Source organism: Danio rerio, chromosome 16 (genome assembly GCF_049306965.1).
Source record: "Danio rerio strain Tuebingen ecotype United States chromosome 16, GRCz12tu, whole genome shotgun sequence".
NCBI lineage: Eukaryota > Metazoa > Chordata > Actinopteri > Cypriniformes > Danionidae > Danio > Danio rerio.
In genome coordinates, this window is record NC_133191.1 from 50,762,255 (window position 1) to 50,779,810 (window position 17,556).

General features: G+C 34.0%; 1 protein-coding gene across 1 annotated transcript in view; it reads left to right on the top strand.

Moving 5' to 3' along the window:
• The first annotated feature begins 1,969 nt into the window (after positions 1 to 1,969).
• The window catches only part of nr2f5 (nuclear receptor subfamily 2, group F, member 5), a 33,170-nt gene continuing 17,583 nt past the window's right edge, over positions 1,970 to 17,556 (top strand). Inside the window, 1 exon segment of the mRNA NM_131186.1 lies at positions 1,970 to 2,985. Within this exon segment, the coding sequence (NP_571261.1) occupies positions 2,619 to 2,985 (367 nt within the window). The 5' untranslated portion in view covers positions 1,970 to 2,618.

The following is a 17,556-nucleotide window of genomic DNA, read 5'->3' on the forward strand; positions in this document are numbered from 1 at the left end:
ACTTTTAAATGTTTGATGCAAAACTATTTGGAGAACTGTATGAGTCACTTTTATTTCTGAATCCAATTAATCTGGAATTATTCTGTTTGTATGTTTGGGAAGAATTTCTCCCAGGGGTGTAAACAAGTGTCAAACATTGTGTCGTTTAAGAGTTCAGTTTAAGTATTTTTATTGATTGAATGATTTAAATAATTTAATAATTAAATTATTAATTAATTATTAATTAATTATAATAAAATAATTTGAAGCAATTTAAAACTGTCTTATATATATATATATATATATATATATATATATATATATATATATATATATATATATATATATATATATATATATATATAGATATATATATATATATATCTATATATATATATATATATATATATATATATATATATATATATATATATATATATATATATATATATATATATTATCAGTCAGTTTAGGTCACAATTCATGCTATTAACTACTAGCTTATTACCTGCCTATTGTTAAGATATGAACTGTTCCTACTTATAAAATGATTTTATTCTGCATCCCTATTCCTACTAAAAACTTAAACCCAACTTAAACTTAAACTTAAACCCAACTTAACTTAAGCAGCTAATTAGTAGTTTGTTAAGCTAGTAGTGTTAGTTAATGGTTTGTTAATACTGTGAATTGTGACCTAAACTAAAGTGTTACCAATGATCATATTTCTAAATTCAGAGAGTAAGACCTATGTATATTTTTGTCAAATGAGTACATTTAAATCATGTTATATTAAAATTATTGGTTAAAAATTCATGTTTCGAACAATTCAACAATTCAAACTGTATGCTTGTGTGTGTACAACATCAAGTTTAATATGCTTAATTATCAAACTTTAGCTTTTTGAACAACTTAAAACTTAATAGTTCACTTAAGGAACGTCATTTTTTTTGTAGTTTTTCATTTAAATGTTTTATGCACTTTTAAACGTGTGATGCAAAGCTATTTGGAGTACTGTATACGTCCATTTTTTTAATACAGTTAATCTGGAATTATCGATTAAATAAATTTGAGATTTTTATGTTTGGGAGGATTTTTTTTCCTGAGAGAGTAGTGTCAAACGTTGTGTAGTTTGAATGTTTAGTTAAAGTCTTTCCTTTTTAATTAATCTTTTGATTGACTGAGTGTTTTAAATAATCTTATTTAAACATATCATATATAATAATTATCGTATTAATAATGGTTAATAAATATGGTCAATGTGCACAATTTGGTCAAATAACTATACTTAAATGATGTGATGTTAAAATGATTGGTTATAATTTTAAGTTTCAAACAACTCAATGCTTTATGCTCAGGTGTAAATCCCCAAAAGTGAGTGCTGGCTAACAGGTTAACCGGTTAGTAATAAATTATATTAATATATTATACAAACATGCTGAATTATTAAACTTTAGATTTTTGAACAACTTAAAACTTAATAGTTCACTTAAGCAACGCCATTTTTATTTTGTAGGTTTTCATATACATTTAAACATTTTATGCACTTTTAAAAGTGTGATGCAAAGCTATTTGGAAATCTGTATACAGATTAATATGCAGACTCATCAAATGTTACATTTTCAAATAACTCAAAACTTAATAGTTCACGTTTTTGCCCTGGTAAATAATAATCAGTAAAAAAAAATCAGTGTTAATGTCTTCTTTAATATTTCCTGAGCTTGTCTCTGCTTGAGACTGTTAAACAATTCACATTAATTGTGCAAGAGCTGCGCCTTTGTCCAATTGGACAAAGACTTTTTTCTATCACCTCCACTGACCAGTTGAAGAGATTATCGTATTTATGCCCCGCCCTGCTCTGAGGCGTCACATACTAATATGGTCACTATGTCCTTATATGCAGTGTGGTGGGAGGAGCTGCTGTAACCACGGCTGTTTAGTGTCACTTTCACCGAATTCTTAACTACGGTTCTCAGAGATGAATCGGACAGCTGGCTGGTGAAACACACTGCATCTCCTCTAGTAAACACAACCTACATGTTTTGACGGATTATTAAATAGCTTTCCTGGTATAGCTGCAAAAGAACTGTGTGATACGGAACGAACTTTCAGCTCATTTTCGTTGTATTTACACTTTTATTTGCTTCTCCACAACAGCATTTCGCGTGCGCTCTTGTTTGGACGGAGACTGCGATCAGATATCGTATCTGTGAGGCTGTTGGAAAACGCTCTTATCTATTTTGCGTTAAGTTCTTTCATAAAGACTCATCCGATCGTGATTTATCTGATAATTAAAGCAAAACTTCACACACGTGGGATTTCGGAGAAGATCGTGAAGTTTCAAGCCGATGGTCTTCTCGTGACGCGAACTGTCGGACATTCTCACTCAGTATTGACAGTAGTTTTGAGGATTTCCCACGCAATAATTATGCCACCGTCTTGTCTACGTTGTTTTAAATATTCCAAAACTTGTTTTGAGTAGAGAAAACTTTCACTCCATAGTTTTATTTTTTATTTTATTACCTAGAAAGATCTCCGAAGCGGGAAGCGCCGCGCGCCTCGTCTGGATCTCTTGAACTCTCCTCCCCGCTTTAAGGAGTCGCATTGTATCGGTTGCTATCACAAAAGTGTCGCGGGATAGCATGGCAATGGTAGTAAATCAGTGGCAAGAAAACATTTCGGCTGATCCCGGCTCCCAGCTGCAAATGTGCAGTCAGGAGCCTGGCGGGACACCGGGAACTCCCTCTGGGTCAACCCCGGGCAACGATGCGCTCTCCGGAGACAAAATTCCCAATGTGGACTGCATGGTGTGCGGGGACAAATCCAGCGGTAAACACTACGGCCAGTTTACCTGCGAGGGCTGCAAGAGCTTCTTCAAGCGCTCGGTGAGACGGAACCTGAGTTACACCTGCCGGGGAAACCGGGACTGTCCCATTGACCAGCACCATCGGAACCAGTGCCAATACTGCCGGCTCAAGAAGTGCTTGAAAGTCGGAATGAGAAGAGAGGGTAAGATATTACAGTGTTTAACTGCATGCATTTGACTTAAAGCTACACGAGATAAACAATACTCGCACCCGTTCATTTTTGAACAGTGACAACTGAATATTTGGTCTGAAATCGCAAGCATGACTTGAAAACAGTATAAGAACTATTTAATTGACTGTGAACAATGATGTACTTTGATAGTCATTGGCTGTTAATATAATTTCCATATTTAGACCTTGCAAATAATACTTTTACAAAATTATATTAAGGAGAAAGAATGTGCGAATATAACCAACTTTACCTCAGTAGACAAATTGAGGTAAAGTTGGTTATATATTCTCACATTAGTTAATTTTTGAACAATGTCAACTTGTGACATGATACTTTGAATATTTGGTCTGAAATCGCATGTAAGTCTACGACTTGAAAACAACATTAGCACTTATTTAATTGACGGGAACAATATTGTACAGTACTTTGATGGCTACTAATATGATGTCCCTGTTTAGAATTTGCAAAGAATACTTTTATGAAGTGATATTGTTAAGGGGAAAGTCAGAATGTGCGATTATAAAACCAACTTTACCTCAAGAAATTGAGAAAGTCAGTTATATGTTCTCACATTGGTTCATTTTTGAACAATGTCAACTTGTGAAGCGACTTTGAATATTTGGTCTGAAATCGCATGTCTATAACTTGAAAACAACATTAGCATTATTTAATCGACAGCGAGTAATGTTTTCCCTACTTTGATGGCTACTAATATGATATCTATCTTTAGAATTAGCAAAGAATACTTTTATGAAATTATATTATAGGGAGAAAGTCCGAATGTGCCTCAATGCTTTTACTCAACTTTATGGAAGTGATCAGAAATGTGGCGGTGAAACTGCCAGGCGTTACACAAAGTGTACTAAAACAAATTAATATTGGTGCATTAGTGGGTCTTTAGCTTAAAAGTCTCCTCTAATCAGGTTTTATAAGGATCTTGGGTTTTTTTTTGTGCGAAGATTTGAAGAGTTCTCGTCTTATTACATGTTTTACATCTCAGTTTTGCTTTCTGGACTCATTGAAGTAGCATGAAGCAGAAGGTTTTCCAAAGAAGTATACAAATTTCATTTTCAATAATGCTGCTATTTTCTAAAAAACAGACAATTAACCATTAATTGATCTATTTTAAACTGAATATTTTGGTAATTGTTATTTTAGTCTTAAACAGATATCATATTACCAGGGTGTTTTTGTTAACAACAACAGATTTAACCATAATGTTTTGGTGGAAAGTGTAGTTATCATGGAAAATATTAGTGAGTGACCCCCACACTAAAACCCCAAACTAAAACATTTTCTTTACTGTAGAATTGAAGGGGAAATAGTTGTTTGCTTAACAAAAGTGGTGATTATTTAATGTAACTTTTTCCACAATATTTCTGAAAGATAAAATTTGTTTAAGTTTCTTTTAGAAGGGATTTAAAGTTCCTCAAATGGTGTATTAAACGTTTTTATGCAACAAACTGTGAAAAAATAAACATAAAATCCATAAAAATAAAGTTTAATGACCTACGGAATAACCAGGGGTGGTAATATTAAAATTTTCCCTCAAGCCTCTGTGATTTAATGCTCACTGCTACAACAATTTATTTTAATAATGTATTTAATAAATGTTTAGATTAAACTAATCTTGACTATGAGAAGAGAAAAAATATTTCTAAGCAAGAACTTTCCTTGCTTTCTGATAAGGAATCTTCAGAAATGGTCAATCTGAAAGTTGAAATAACTAAGATTTTTTTTTTTAAACTGAAGTGCATATAGGTTGTCTATTTTGATGCTGATTATGAAAACTCAGCAAAGTCCCTCATTCATTTAGTTTATGAAAATGGCTGGAGGGAAAATTGATCTAGTCATGCCTTCAGACTGAAAGAACATTGAGTCTCCTGATTCTCTTGTCTGTTGACCTTTGATGTGAATATGAGCTATATCTGCATACGAGAAGACATTTTCAGTGATGAATATGGGGCCAGAAGGTATATTTCCTCTTTTATAAAAATGCATTTCTGTCAAAGTAATGTAAAGACCTTATTGTATTGGTTTATTTAGGCATTTTCCAGTCATTTATAGTAGTTGACTGGCAAAAATATGAATTAAAAACAACATCTGTTGGTAATTCGTAACTTCTAATTCATATAGAAGTGAGGGCCAAGTATCATAAATGAAAGTTATAATATAAGAGACGAAATTCCAAGTACTAGTTATTGATTGAACTTTAGGTTAGGTTTGAATTACGTTTTTTTGTCTGTCATAATTGGTTTGCACTTGTAATAAAAAGCACATAATGTAAAAATGCTGGACCAATTTGGACAAACCCAAAAGATATAGGTTAAACATGTCATTTAAATTTAATTAAACAAGTAACCCAATGTAGCGCTTTTGCCTCACAGTAAGAAGGTCACTGGTTCGAGCCTCAACTGGGTCAGTTCTGTGTGCAGTTTGCATGTCCACCCCGGGTTCACGTGGGTTTCCTCCGAGTGCTCCATTGTCCCCCACAGTCCAAAGACATGCGGTATAGGTAAATTGGGTAAGCTAAAGTGTCCGTAGTGTATGTGTGTGAGTGAGAATGTATGGGTGTTTACGAGTAATGAATTGCAGTTGAAAGGGCATCCGCTGCGTAAAAAACACATGCTGGATAAGTTGGTGGTTCATTCCGCTGTGGCAAGCCCTAATTAATAAAGGGACTAAGCCGAAAATAAAATGAATGAATGAATGAAAGTAACCCAATGTTGGGTTTCTTTATATGTGAGCCAACATTGAGTAAATACACCCCTGCGTTTTTTTTAAAGTGCAGGTTTTATCATTTGTGACAGGTTACCCCATATAGCGTGAACCATTTAATCATTGAAAACATTTAGAAATAGCATTGTTCATATTTCCTTGGCCTTTTTTTGACAGTACCTTTACTTTGTGTTGCACCTTGTGAAAACATCCTCTGCCTCAAGAGACATGTTAAGACTTTTACCTTTACCTGTCGACATGCTTTCACGTAAATCAATAATATATATTTTTCCTCACTCTTTAAGCCTATCAGGTTGTATTGCATTTGTAAAGACAGAATAGATATAGACAGGAACACATGCGGCTCCGCTTCTTCTTTTCATTCATAAATTATGTCTCCTCTGAATTATGCAATTCAGTCACTTGCAAAGAGAAGCACCGTGTACCGAGCTATTACAGTTATAACACAGCAGGAACCAAACAAACAAAACACTTACAGTAGCTCACACACTTTAGTCACTGTGCATGAGGTTTATCATTAACACGTCTAGTTGATCTATCAGTTGAAGTCAAAATGATTAGCCTCCTGTAAAATTTAAATGTAGTAAAAATATTTCCTAAGTGTTGCTTAATGGTGAGATTTTTTTTCAACGCACTTTTAAACATAATAGTATTAATAGGGATGTCCCGAAAAGATTTGTTGCCCACAAGTCTAAGTTGTTTGGTTTTGAGTGTCTACCGATAACCTGATCTGATACTTCTATAATACATAAAAAAGGATAAAAAAAGGAGCGATGAAACACATCCAGGATAGAGTCAATCCGTTGAGTCGTAAGGCTTAGTAGTGACATGGAAGCTACAGATGAACTCCATGTGTCTGTGATGAACGAAACTTGGGGTCCATCATATAACAGGACAAGTAGTTTGTCAGAAATATTCTTTTAAAGGGCAGGCAGAGCTTTTTCAGTGGAATAGTGGCAAGATGGCATTGCAAATCGAGGTTCTACATTTGTTTATGAGGTGTCTTATCAGGTTTGTTTTGTAGCCTTTTCCTTTCCACCTCTTGCAATGCCAAGTTTACATATCTCACAATGTTGGCAATGGCAATGTTGTCTTCATCAACCTTATAATATCGCCAGACTGCAGACATACTCGCGCTTTCCGCTTCAAGCTGCTTCCGTGTTCTACTTTGCCAGCATTTAACCAATAGTGTCTCTGCAACAAAGTGATGTCATGCCGTACGCATTGCTGTTTCTGTGTGAAGTCAAGAACGAGGCCTAACTCTGTACCACCGCATAACTATAGATGTGTATATATATTTATATAAATATTTATTTATTCGAGTCCTGATTGGGAGGAAACGTTCGATTCCGATCGAGTCTAAAACAGCGTGATCGGAAATTGGGTCCAATCACGTAATCAGATCTGGACATCCCTAAGTTTTAATTACTAGTTTCACTTCATAAAGTGTCTTTGCCATGATAAAAAAACATACTATTTTACTAGTTAGTTTGCAACTTACTAGTATTTAGTTGTAGGGAATTTTAAAGACTTAAATAGGCTATTATGTTAATGTTAAAGTTATTGGATAAAAGTGCCTTGTTCTGTATCGAAAATATAAATATTGTTTTTTAAATTGTTAAAAAAATTTAAACTGCTTATATTCTAGGCAAACTAAAATAAATAATAGGAATATATATATATAAGAATTATGTTTGTGAAATATTTTTTAAAAAGAATAGAAATTTCACTAATAATTTGGACTTCAACTTTATATTAAAGCTTTTAGGCTTCGATACATAATATTTTAAAAGGCATTATAGACTTCTAATTGGAATTGCATTTTGGTCTTTAGTAGAGATGAGATTCACAGTGAGCTGGTAGAATATTGATTAAAATATGTGACGATACAAAATGCTAGAAACGTTAAACGAATTGTGATTAAAAAAATTTAACAGAGGGGGCGCTGTGTTTACAGGTGCAAACTAGCTTTACCTGCACATTAGCGGCGAGCAAGAGGAGGTGCGGTTTCGAAACCCATTTCTACAGTGACACCTATTGGTCATTTATGTATTGCACTGGAACAGCTTCAGCAAAGAAAAAGTTTAAATTTAGGTTTTAAACTCCACGTCGTAGAGTTTCTTTTTTCGAAGTGATTTAGTGGAGCGGTGAGAGTTCCTGACTAGCATGCAGAGATAAAGAGTTCGAACCCAGGGTGATGCAGCTATAGATGTTAGGTTTAAAATGCTCTGTTCTTGTATTGCGTTTTTTTTTTTTTAATTGGCCCGACATCCGGATGAACACTTTGTGAATAAATATGTCTTGTTTTGGTCATAAAACAGTGTTGTTAATAAATTTCCCATTTATTATATTTTATTAGTCTACCCCAACCCTAAACCCAACCATCACAATACTGTAAAAATATTAATTATTGTTATACAGTTTTACAAAAATGATGCTAGATTGATGTCGTATCCGCAGCTGTATCCTATCTAGAAAACAGCAACATTATTAAAATACATAAAATCATAAATCCGGAGTATTCGTACTAGTCGGGATTTGGACCTAAAGCCATTTGCAGCACAGTAACAATGTGCACACGGACTGTCAACAAGGCTATATGAGACAGTTTTGCTCTGAGCATGTCAGTCAAACGCAGATTCGCCAGGTCTCTAAACGCCTCTGAAAGGATCGATGCTTTGAATCGCTTTAGTCATGTGACCTGGTGTTTCGAAACACTTTGGTCACATGACCTGGGTGTTTCAGATCAAGCTTTGGTGCAGTTTCGAAACACTTGCACGTCGGGATCAAAACATCAGTTTCACGTCAGCCATCCCTTGTAAAATGACAGTGGTGAAGTGTGCAAAACACAAACTGTGTGCGAATACTACAAAAAGACGTTTACTTACACTAACAGAACAACGAATATGATGCATATAAACCATCAGCACAGTAAAAAACTACTGTCACAGACGTCTATACAAACACAAAAAAACAACTATTAATGAGCCAAACCACGCGGACCTGATGATTTGCAGCGCTGCTTACTCTGACGAGCGCTACAGCTTCATAGCGAAAGTGTGAAGATGTTTTTCAGACTGAAAGAGAAAGTTATACAGTTATTAGACTATTTTTAGCCTCTCCTTTTCATTTTAGTTTATGCATATTTTAATAATTTGATTTTTATTATTGAATATTGACAATTTTTTAAGATCATCTCTTCGTAAGTGTATCACACTGATACTATTATACAAGTAATATTAATAATTCACCTTTATAATCATGTCTCTATCCCACTACATAATTAATAATTTTAATTAAAAATAATTCAATTAAATTAATTAAAAATTAATAATATCAGTTTTTTTATGCCAGTGGCCAGTCCCCTGGAGCAGAGAGCCTATTGACTACATCTGTACACACTGCTCTCTGCTTTAGGAAAGGCTTTCCTCTCCACACCAGCCATCTCAGGCCCTGGTGACCTCAGCGTATGCCAGAAAACAGAGATATACTGATATTTCTTTTTAAAAATGTAAAATCCCAGCACAGTCACAGTTTTAGTGTGTGTATATTAGTCTTCTTTAGATTGTATTATTATTATTATATATTTTTTATTTATTTGTTTTTAAAATAGCAAATTAGTTATGGCAGAAAATACATTTTTTTTTTGTCAAAAATGTGCAGCGTTTAAGAAAAAAAAGAAAGGGATCTTTACCTTTATTTCTTTCAAATAATTTTGTTAAAAAAAACTGTGACTAAATGGTGAATCATGAGATTAGTATCGTGAAAAGTATCGAATGGTGAATCGGGTAATCGTTACTTCCCAAGCCTTAGTATCATGTCTGAGACTCTCAATATTTTAACTGAAGCAATCATAATTGTCTTTTATGCATGCATGGGTTAATATGATTCAATATGTTGGCACCTGGTCATTGTAGGTTCATGTAATCCTGCTAATTATTTGTCTCTGATAAGTTCTTGTAATCCTTGAGAGTGATATAGATAAACAGATTTGGTGGTGTGCTGGCCGTGACGAATGGGCTCAAGCACAAGACTGCAAGATAACATTCCTATCTCAGATAGGAATATTAATGCATCAATGCAAAGACTGAAGCAAGAAACATTCTTTATGTGTCTTTGATCATGATAAGATGAACGCTAGTCTGATCAAATGTTTAAAATGCTCTCACATAATCAGACTGATAATGCTTTTAGACCATCGGCAGCCTTGAAATTGGTGAACTTCGGCATAGTTTCTGCTTGTATTTGATGAGGTCAAATGTGTCTAGCTGTAAGGTTCTTTGTGTTGTGCAGCGCTCAGAAATCCCACTCTCTCCTCCTACGTGTGCATCACATGTGTTCGGTAATGAATGGGACAGAATCACGCTGCCGGCGGCTACAGAGACCCTCACATACGCATGTACTGTACTTTTCAGTGCAGATTGTAGACAACAGAACGTGACCGTCTCTATTTAAAAAAAGATAGTTTTATAGTCCACATGAGAACCTTCTATGTGGAAGCACAGAAGAAACATTTTTAAGGCACAATATGTAATATTTTGTTACAATTAAAATATCGAAAGAACACTAGAAGATTCACTTTCTTTCAGCTCAGTCCCTTATTAATAAGTGGTCTCCACAGTGGAATGAACTGCCAACTATTCCGGCATATGTTTTACACAGCTGATGCCCTCCCAGCTACAACTTGGCACTGGCGAACATTCATACACTCTCGCCATCACAGACTACGAGCAATTTAGTTCATCCAATTGTGCATGTGTTTAGACTGTGGGGAAAACCGAAGCACCCGAAGGATACCCACACCAACATGAGGACAGAAATGCCAACTGGCCTAGACAGTGCTAACCACTGAGCCGCCCAAGACTAGAACAGTTTTATACAGTATATTTAGCTGACTTGTGTACTTACATCATCGCAAATGTTTTATATGCTTTGAATCCAGAGAAATATCCATCATGTCAAGATGGCATCATGCTTATAATGTCAACCCTTGATTTCTGGTTTGCTTTTGTAGAAAACAGGGAAACACCAACCATTTTTTAATATGTTGTGCTTTGAACAGACTGCACAGAACAGCATTAAACAAAAACTTAAAATGTATTTAGTACTATTCATATAGACTATTTTGAGGTATGTAAACAAAGCTGCAGTCCTAACGTATTTCCTGTTTTACATTTTTAATTTTTATAGCTTCAGAGAAACCAAAAAGAGCCAAATATTAATAAACAATGACATGAAAGCTGTTTTAACATTACGTTATGATTAATTGCCTCTTCTTACAGTTCTGAAATAGTTTGATAACAAGCAGGAAATGTTCATGGACCAATGACATGACCACATTGAAATAATCTATACTAAATACCTCATAAAGCTCTGCTGCTTTCAGCCTTACTCTGCTTCATGCTGCCATGATAAGCGTTGAAAACTTTATTCATTCGTTTGCAAAAGTCCCATATGATGTATAGAAGACCCACAATTCCACACTCAGTCACTGTGTCTTTAAACTACACCTTTGTTTGTTGTGAATATGCACCCTCTAGTGGCGAAAATTGCATACTGTGCTCAAATGTATTTTCCCCTCTGGATAAAACATTGGTTTGCATTGTACATTTTCTTTAAAAAAACAAAAACTGAGGAAGAACCATAGAGGAACCATTTTTGGTTGCTAAAATAATCTTTTATAGTCATTTTCCACACACGCTAGAGTGGGATTTGTCCGTTCTTGAACCATTCTGTGCATTTCCAATTGCAGAAAATGAGTTTTCAGGAGGTAAAGATTGGTTTGTGAGTCAAGTCCAGTCTTAAAAGTTTGAGTATTGTAGTAATTTTAGATCGCTACATTGCTTTACATGAGCAACATGGTGGCTCAGTGGTAGCACTGTCCCCTCACTGCAAGAAAGACACTGGTTCGAGTCCCGGCTGTCAGTTGGCGTTTGTGTGGAGTTTGCATGTTCTCCCCGTGTTAGTGTGGGTTCTCTCTGGGTGCTCGGGTTTCCCCCACAGTCCATAGACATGTGCTATAGGTGAATTAGATTAACTAAATTGGCTGTGTGTGTTTAAATGAGCGTGAATGGATGTTTCCCAGTACTGGGTTGCAGCTGGAAGGGCATCTGCTGTGTAATACATGAATAAGCTAAATAAGTTGGCAGTTCATTCCGCTGTGGCGACCCCTAATGAATAAAGGGACTAAGCAAAATGAATGTTACTTTGCATGTCTAAAGCTGTGCTCAGTTATCTAGAATGACTCCCAGTACTGTGAACAACAGGACAGAAGTGCCAGACTACCTGTAGAAACACAGAGATGTGCAATGATTTAAATGGGTTATATTGAGGAACAGCATGTCATCACTCCTTCCACATGAATGGTTCTTGATAACCTTTAAATTGCCTGGCTGAGAACAGGCTCTGGCTATAGGACAGGAACTATTATGGTGGAAAAGTTGTATTGGGGAACAGTTTCTACAGAACCATGTTTTCTTAAGTGTGAAGAACATTTTAATAATTCAAGAAATTATAAAGGTTTCTTAATAATTTTTTAAAGGTTTCTTCTAAATGACTATGTTCTAACCTGTACTGGAACTACATGGTAAAAATGCTAAATAATAAACGAATCAATTAAGTTAACTTAAGTGTTTTTACAAATTTGTGGGCTGAACATAAACCAATTAAGTTGTCCCCCCCAAAAAACTAAATAATTGTGTCGTTTTATTTCATTTTAAATAAGTAGTTTGAACAAGCAGCAATATATATATATATATATATATATATATATATATATATATATATATATATATATATATATATATATATATATATATATATATATATTTATTTAATGACTTAACTAAGTAAGGTGAATTATTCAAGTCACTGGTCAAGATTGGTTTGTTTAGTAGCCAATCAAAAATTCAAATTCTTAAAAATATTGTTTAACTTTTTTGTATTCTAGAGAAACTAACTAGAAAGACTTTCTCTAGAAGAAAGGAAATTCTGTGAAAAATGTCCTTGCTCTGTTAAACATGACTGTTGTAAAAACAATAATGCCACAGAAGAATAATTTTTGGTTCTACTTAGAACCTTTTAGTGAACAATTCTTGAAAAAAAATTTTGTGGTATAAAGAATATTTTAAAAACCAAAATGAACATTGTCTATTATAATGTAAATGTTCCCTAAATGGTGGCGATTCACTCCTCTGTGGCGACACCTGATTAATAAAGTGACTAAGCCATAAAGAAAATGAATGAATGGATAGATGGTTCTTGAATAACCATGATAATCCATAGAACATATTTGATTCAGTTATAGAGCTTGTTTAGATAATGTTTGAATAAGTCTAAAAATCAAAACCATAAAGAACCTTTTTCAGCAGAAAGTTCCAGAGATATTAGCGGTTCTTAATGGAATCAGAGATTTAAGTTTAAAAGTCAACTTTTATTTTAGGTGTAAATGTGAGTGAGCAATCCTTTACTCTTCAAAATAAAGGTTTTGGGCTCTATTTTAAAGATCTAAGTGCAAAGTCTAAAGCGCATGGCACAAAAGATTGAAGGGCATGTCTGAATCCAACTGCTATTTTAAGAATGGAAAAATACACTCTGCGCCCTGGCACATGGTCTAACAGGGTTGTGCTTATTCTATGTTTTGGGAATAACGTGCATTGAACCAATTAAGAGTCTCATCTCCCATTCCCTTTAGGAGTCAGTTGTATCACGCCATGGTGCATTTGCTATTTACATGGTAAACTTTGTAAGTGGAAAAACTGAACGCTTCACTAGCGAGAAAAGAGTTAAACAGACCATCTGCAACACGAGGATAAAGAACGAGCCTCCTCCATTTGGCGTCTTTACTTTCTCTTTACTTTACTTTTACTCTTCACTCCTTTACTTTCGTGTATAAGGAAACGCTGTTGTACACACTCCACTGAAGACATCCTTTAGCCTACATATTTAATTTTGTTTAAGCACAACTATTTGTTTCTAAAACTAAAAGATATTTGTAAATATATTTACATAGTGCCGTACATACTGCTTGTATTAAGCAATGTGTAAGCAAAGCAAACATCTAACGCACTCTGCGCTGGACTTTAGACCTGCTTTTAGCTGGTCAATTGCGCAGTCTATTTCGGTTCCTCAAAATAGCAACGCACCAACAATGCGCCTTTACACACTTCCTTTCTAGACTGGCACACCCATGAGTCCACAAAGTGGTGCTCACTAAAAGATTCTTAGTCTCGCCAAAAATAGTTCTTTTAAGGCAGGGGTGTCCAAACTCAGTCCTGGAAAAGCCTAGTAAGAGCTTGATTAGGTAGCCCAGGTGTGTCTGATTGGGGTTGGAACTAAACTTTGCAGGACACCGGCCCTCCAGGACCGAGTTTAGACACCCCTGTTTTAAGGCATTTCTGCATAAACACTCTTTTTAGGAGTGCCACAGCGACACATTGATGTAAAGAAGCTGAAATGCTTGAGCGGCAGGACTGAGCTAGTGTGTTCATGTCTCGGTCTCGGAGCTGATCTTCCTCCTAGCGTTCCTCTTCATCATCGCTCTACCTGTTTTTACACCTCACGGCTGCTCTTGACATGACTGACATTCCAGCTTGACAAAGGGCTCCTCTGATTGAAAGAAAGCAGTGTGATTGCCTTGTCAGTTCCACAGGCTTCTGCAAGTACGTGCGTCTGCTGGAATGTTCCATGCGCAAGGCTGTGACCTTTGACAAAACCAGAAAACGACCAGTACAGACTGACATTCATATGAAGAAAGGCTAGCACTCAAAATATCATTGACTTCAGTCATGTCTAAAGACCAGTATGCGTAGAGAGACTTCAGGGTGGGCTTTACTGACCAGGCGACAGTAAAATGATAATAAAATAATATCATATAGAACATATACAGCATGAATGAGTACATATATACATAACACTTATTTGAAAGAATACTTCCTATAGGATGCTATACAGTATATGTTAGATTCGATTTTTCAGTAGTCAAAAAAAGGAAAAAAAAACAAGAACTCAAGTTTGTTTATATTGATTTATGGATATCCTGAACCAGTGAATCCCTCCATTTTATTACTGAGCGATGATTCTACGTTAAACCTCACCGAAAAGCTACGAAAAGCTGTTTGGCTGGCTGGCTTAACTTTTGCTAAAAAACTACTAGCCCAACATTGGCTACCTCTACGTAATCTGGACATGTACAAGTGGTTGGTACAACTTCAGGACATTATAATGTTGGAATTATCCACAGTCCGAGTGACCTAGGTACAAATGAGTACATTAAAAGACTTCAGCTGCTAAAAAAATCTCCTTGTTTATTGCACAAAGCAATGATCAGAATTCAGAATGACTGCCTTACTTTGTATAATTGATACTGTATTCTGTTTTTGTTTTTATGTTAAGTTCTATTCATAGGATACCCCAGTTTTAAGAGACCGCAGGGGGGGGGGGGGGGGGGGGGGGTTGGGGGGGTATTTGAATTGATATATTTCATTGTATAGTTTTTTCAGCCTGTATGTTTTGTTAACAATTTAAAAAGGACTCAAGTTTGTAATCTTCTCATTTTAATTTAAATGTATAGATTTTTTATGCCTAAAGCTGCTCGGTGACCAAACTCTTATTTTAATGGGTATAACTGTTTAATGAACTGTTTGGTTTAAACGTAGCACAATATATCGCCTATATTTACTGAGAAATAGATAATATTAATTTTCAAAGGGTTATACTCATTTATGCTGTGCACTGTGTGTCTAACAATTAATAAGGCATAAGTTTTCATTTAATTCAAACTGTTCATATTTTCATTTAGTAGTTATTTAAGTATTTCCTTGGCAGCTTGCTGAAATAAAATAAACTAAACAATTATATATATATATATATATATATATATATATATATATATATATATATATATATATATATAAGAAATTATAAAAAAAATAATAAATAATATGTATTTATGAAAAGATATAATTTGATATATTTATTTTGTTTTGTTTTTTTCATTTTATACTATTAAAAAATCTTACATATTTTTATAAAGTAACATTGATATTTAATGCTTATTATTAATAATAAATAATAATAATAATAATAACAATAATTGCTTATTATTAATGATAATGTATTAACTAATGCTAACTAATTATACAATGTGTAATAATAATAATGTATTTATTACTAGAAAGCTACACTCAAAAAAGATTTTTGCTGCCTTTCAAACCACTTATTTAAAATGAGCTGAATCAACACAATTATTGATGTTTTTTGGGGGAAAATTGCATTGTTTTATGTTCAATCCACTTTTTTAAAAACTGTTAACTTAAGTGAATTGTGTTGGGACAACATCAAGGAATTATGAGGAACCCAGCATTTTTACAGTTGAATCCTTAAACACTAAAACTAGTATTAGTGTAAGAGCTATAAACATATATCAGTGATACTAAGATAACAAATATTTAGATAAAAATAAAAACCCTAGCAAGAGCAGACAACTTAAAAAAAATGGTAGCACTATAAAAAAGTTTAAATCTACAATGTAATCCAGGCAAATTTTAAAGGATTTTGTATATATACTTTAAATTATTAAAGTCAGTATTTGTAAAGTCAAATTGGCTGCCGTCAGTATAACCGCAGACGCAGTTAACATTTGTTTCAGCAAACGTGATGAAACTGTGACTTCATCCCATGACCTGTAAGTCACTCGCTTCCCATGCGCAGGGTCAAATATAGGTCAATGGAAAGTAAACATTAATAATAGACAGGATCATAGCAAAGTCCAAATGTGGCGGCTCTCTGTGGGGTTTGGGTAAATATCACCCTGCCACCTGCTCTATTGGTTAATCCTGCTGTTCAACCCGTTTGTATACAGGTGACCTCCGACAGGCCAGACGCTCAAGATTCACTGTAAATACATACAGTTATGTAGGATGAGTCTTCAAATACAGGGCTGTTCACTAGACCGAGACTAGACTGACATTTCGCTTCTGTACATCTCTGTGTTTAAGCAGTTTGAAATGATTCAGCAAAATTTGTATTTCAAATATGACACAGTATCTACCTCAAACATCAAGGGCACAGCCATAATTTTATTCATTGAAATAATGCTAAATAAAATCTAAATAATTTAATAATAAAAATTCTGTAATTCATTCTATACAAATAAAAAAAAAAACTCAGAAATGGATGTGAAATTTTGAATATAAAAACTTATTTAAATGTTTATTTGGTAACATGTAAAAAATGTATGTATTATGATTATTACTATTTATTTTCAGACATTAAATCTAAAATAAATTAAATGCACAGCTGAAAACAAAATTATCACCAAATTTATTATTAAAATTTCTGAAATTTTAACTCTTTTTTAAATATTTCCTAAGTTACCGGAGAGTTTAACACATTTTTTTCACATAATAATTTTACAGATTTCTAATAACTAATTTCTTAAGTTAATTTCTTTGCCATGATGACAGTATATCATATTTGACTAGATATTTTGCAATATACTATTATTAAGCTTAAAGTGTAATTTAACTAGATTAATTGGGTTAATTAGAAAAGCCGTTAGACAACAAACTGGTTTATTCAGTAGCCAATCAAAAACTTATATTTCTTAAGGGGGCTAATAATCTTGTTTAATTAATATTTTTGTATTCCGGTAAAAAAAAAGAAAAAAAAGAAATAAGACTTTCTCCAGAAGATAAACATACAGCAAAACAAAATGTCTTTGCTCTGTTAAACATCACGTACGAAATATCTGAAAAAGAATTAAGATTTTACATAAATACATTTTTTAAATTGACAATTTAA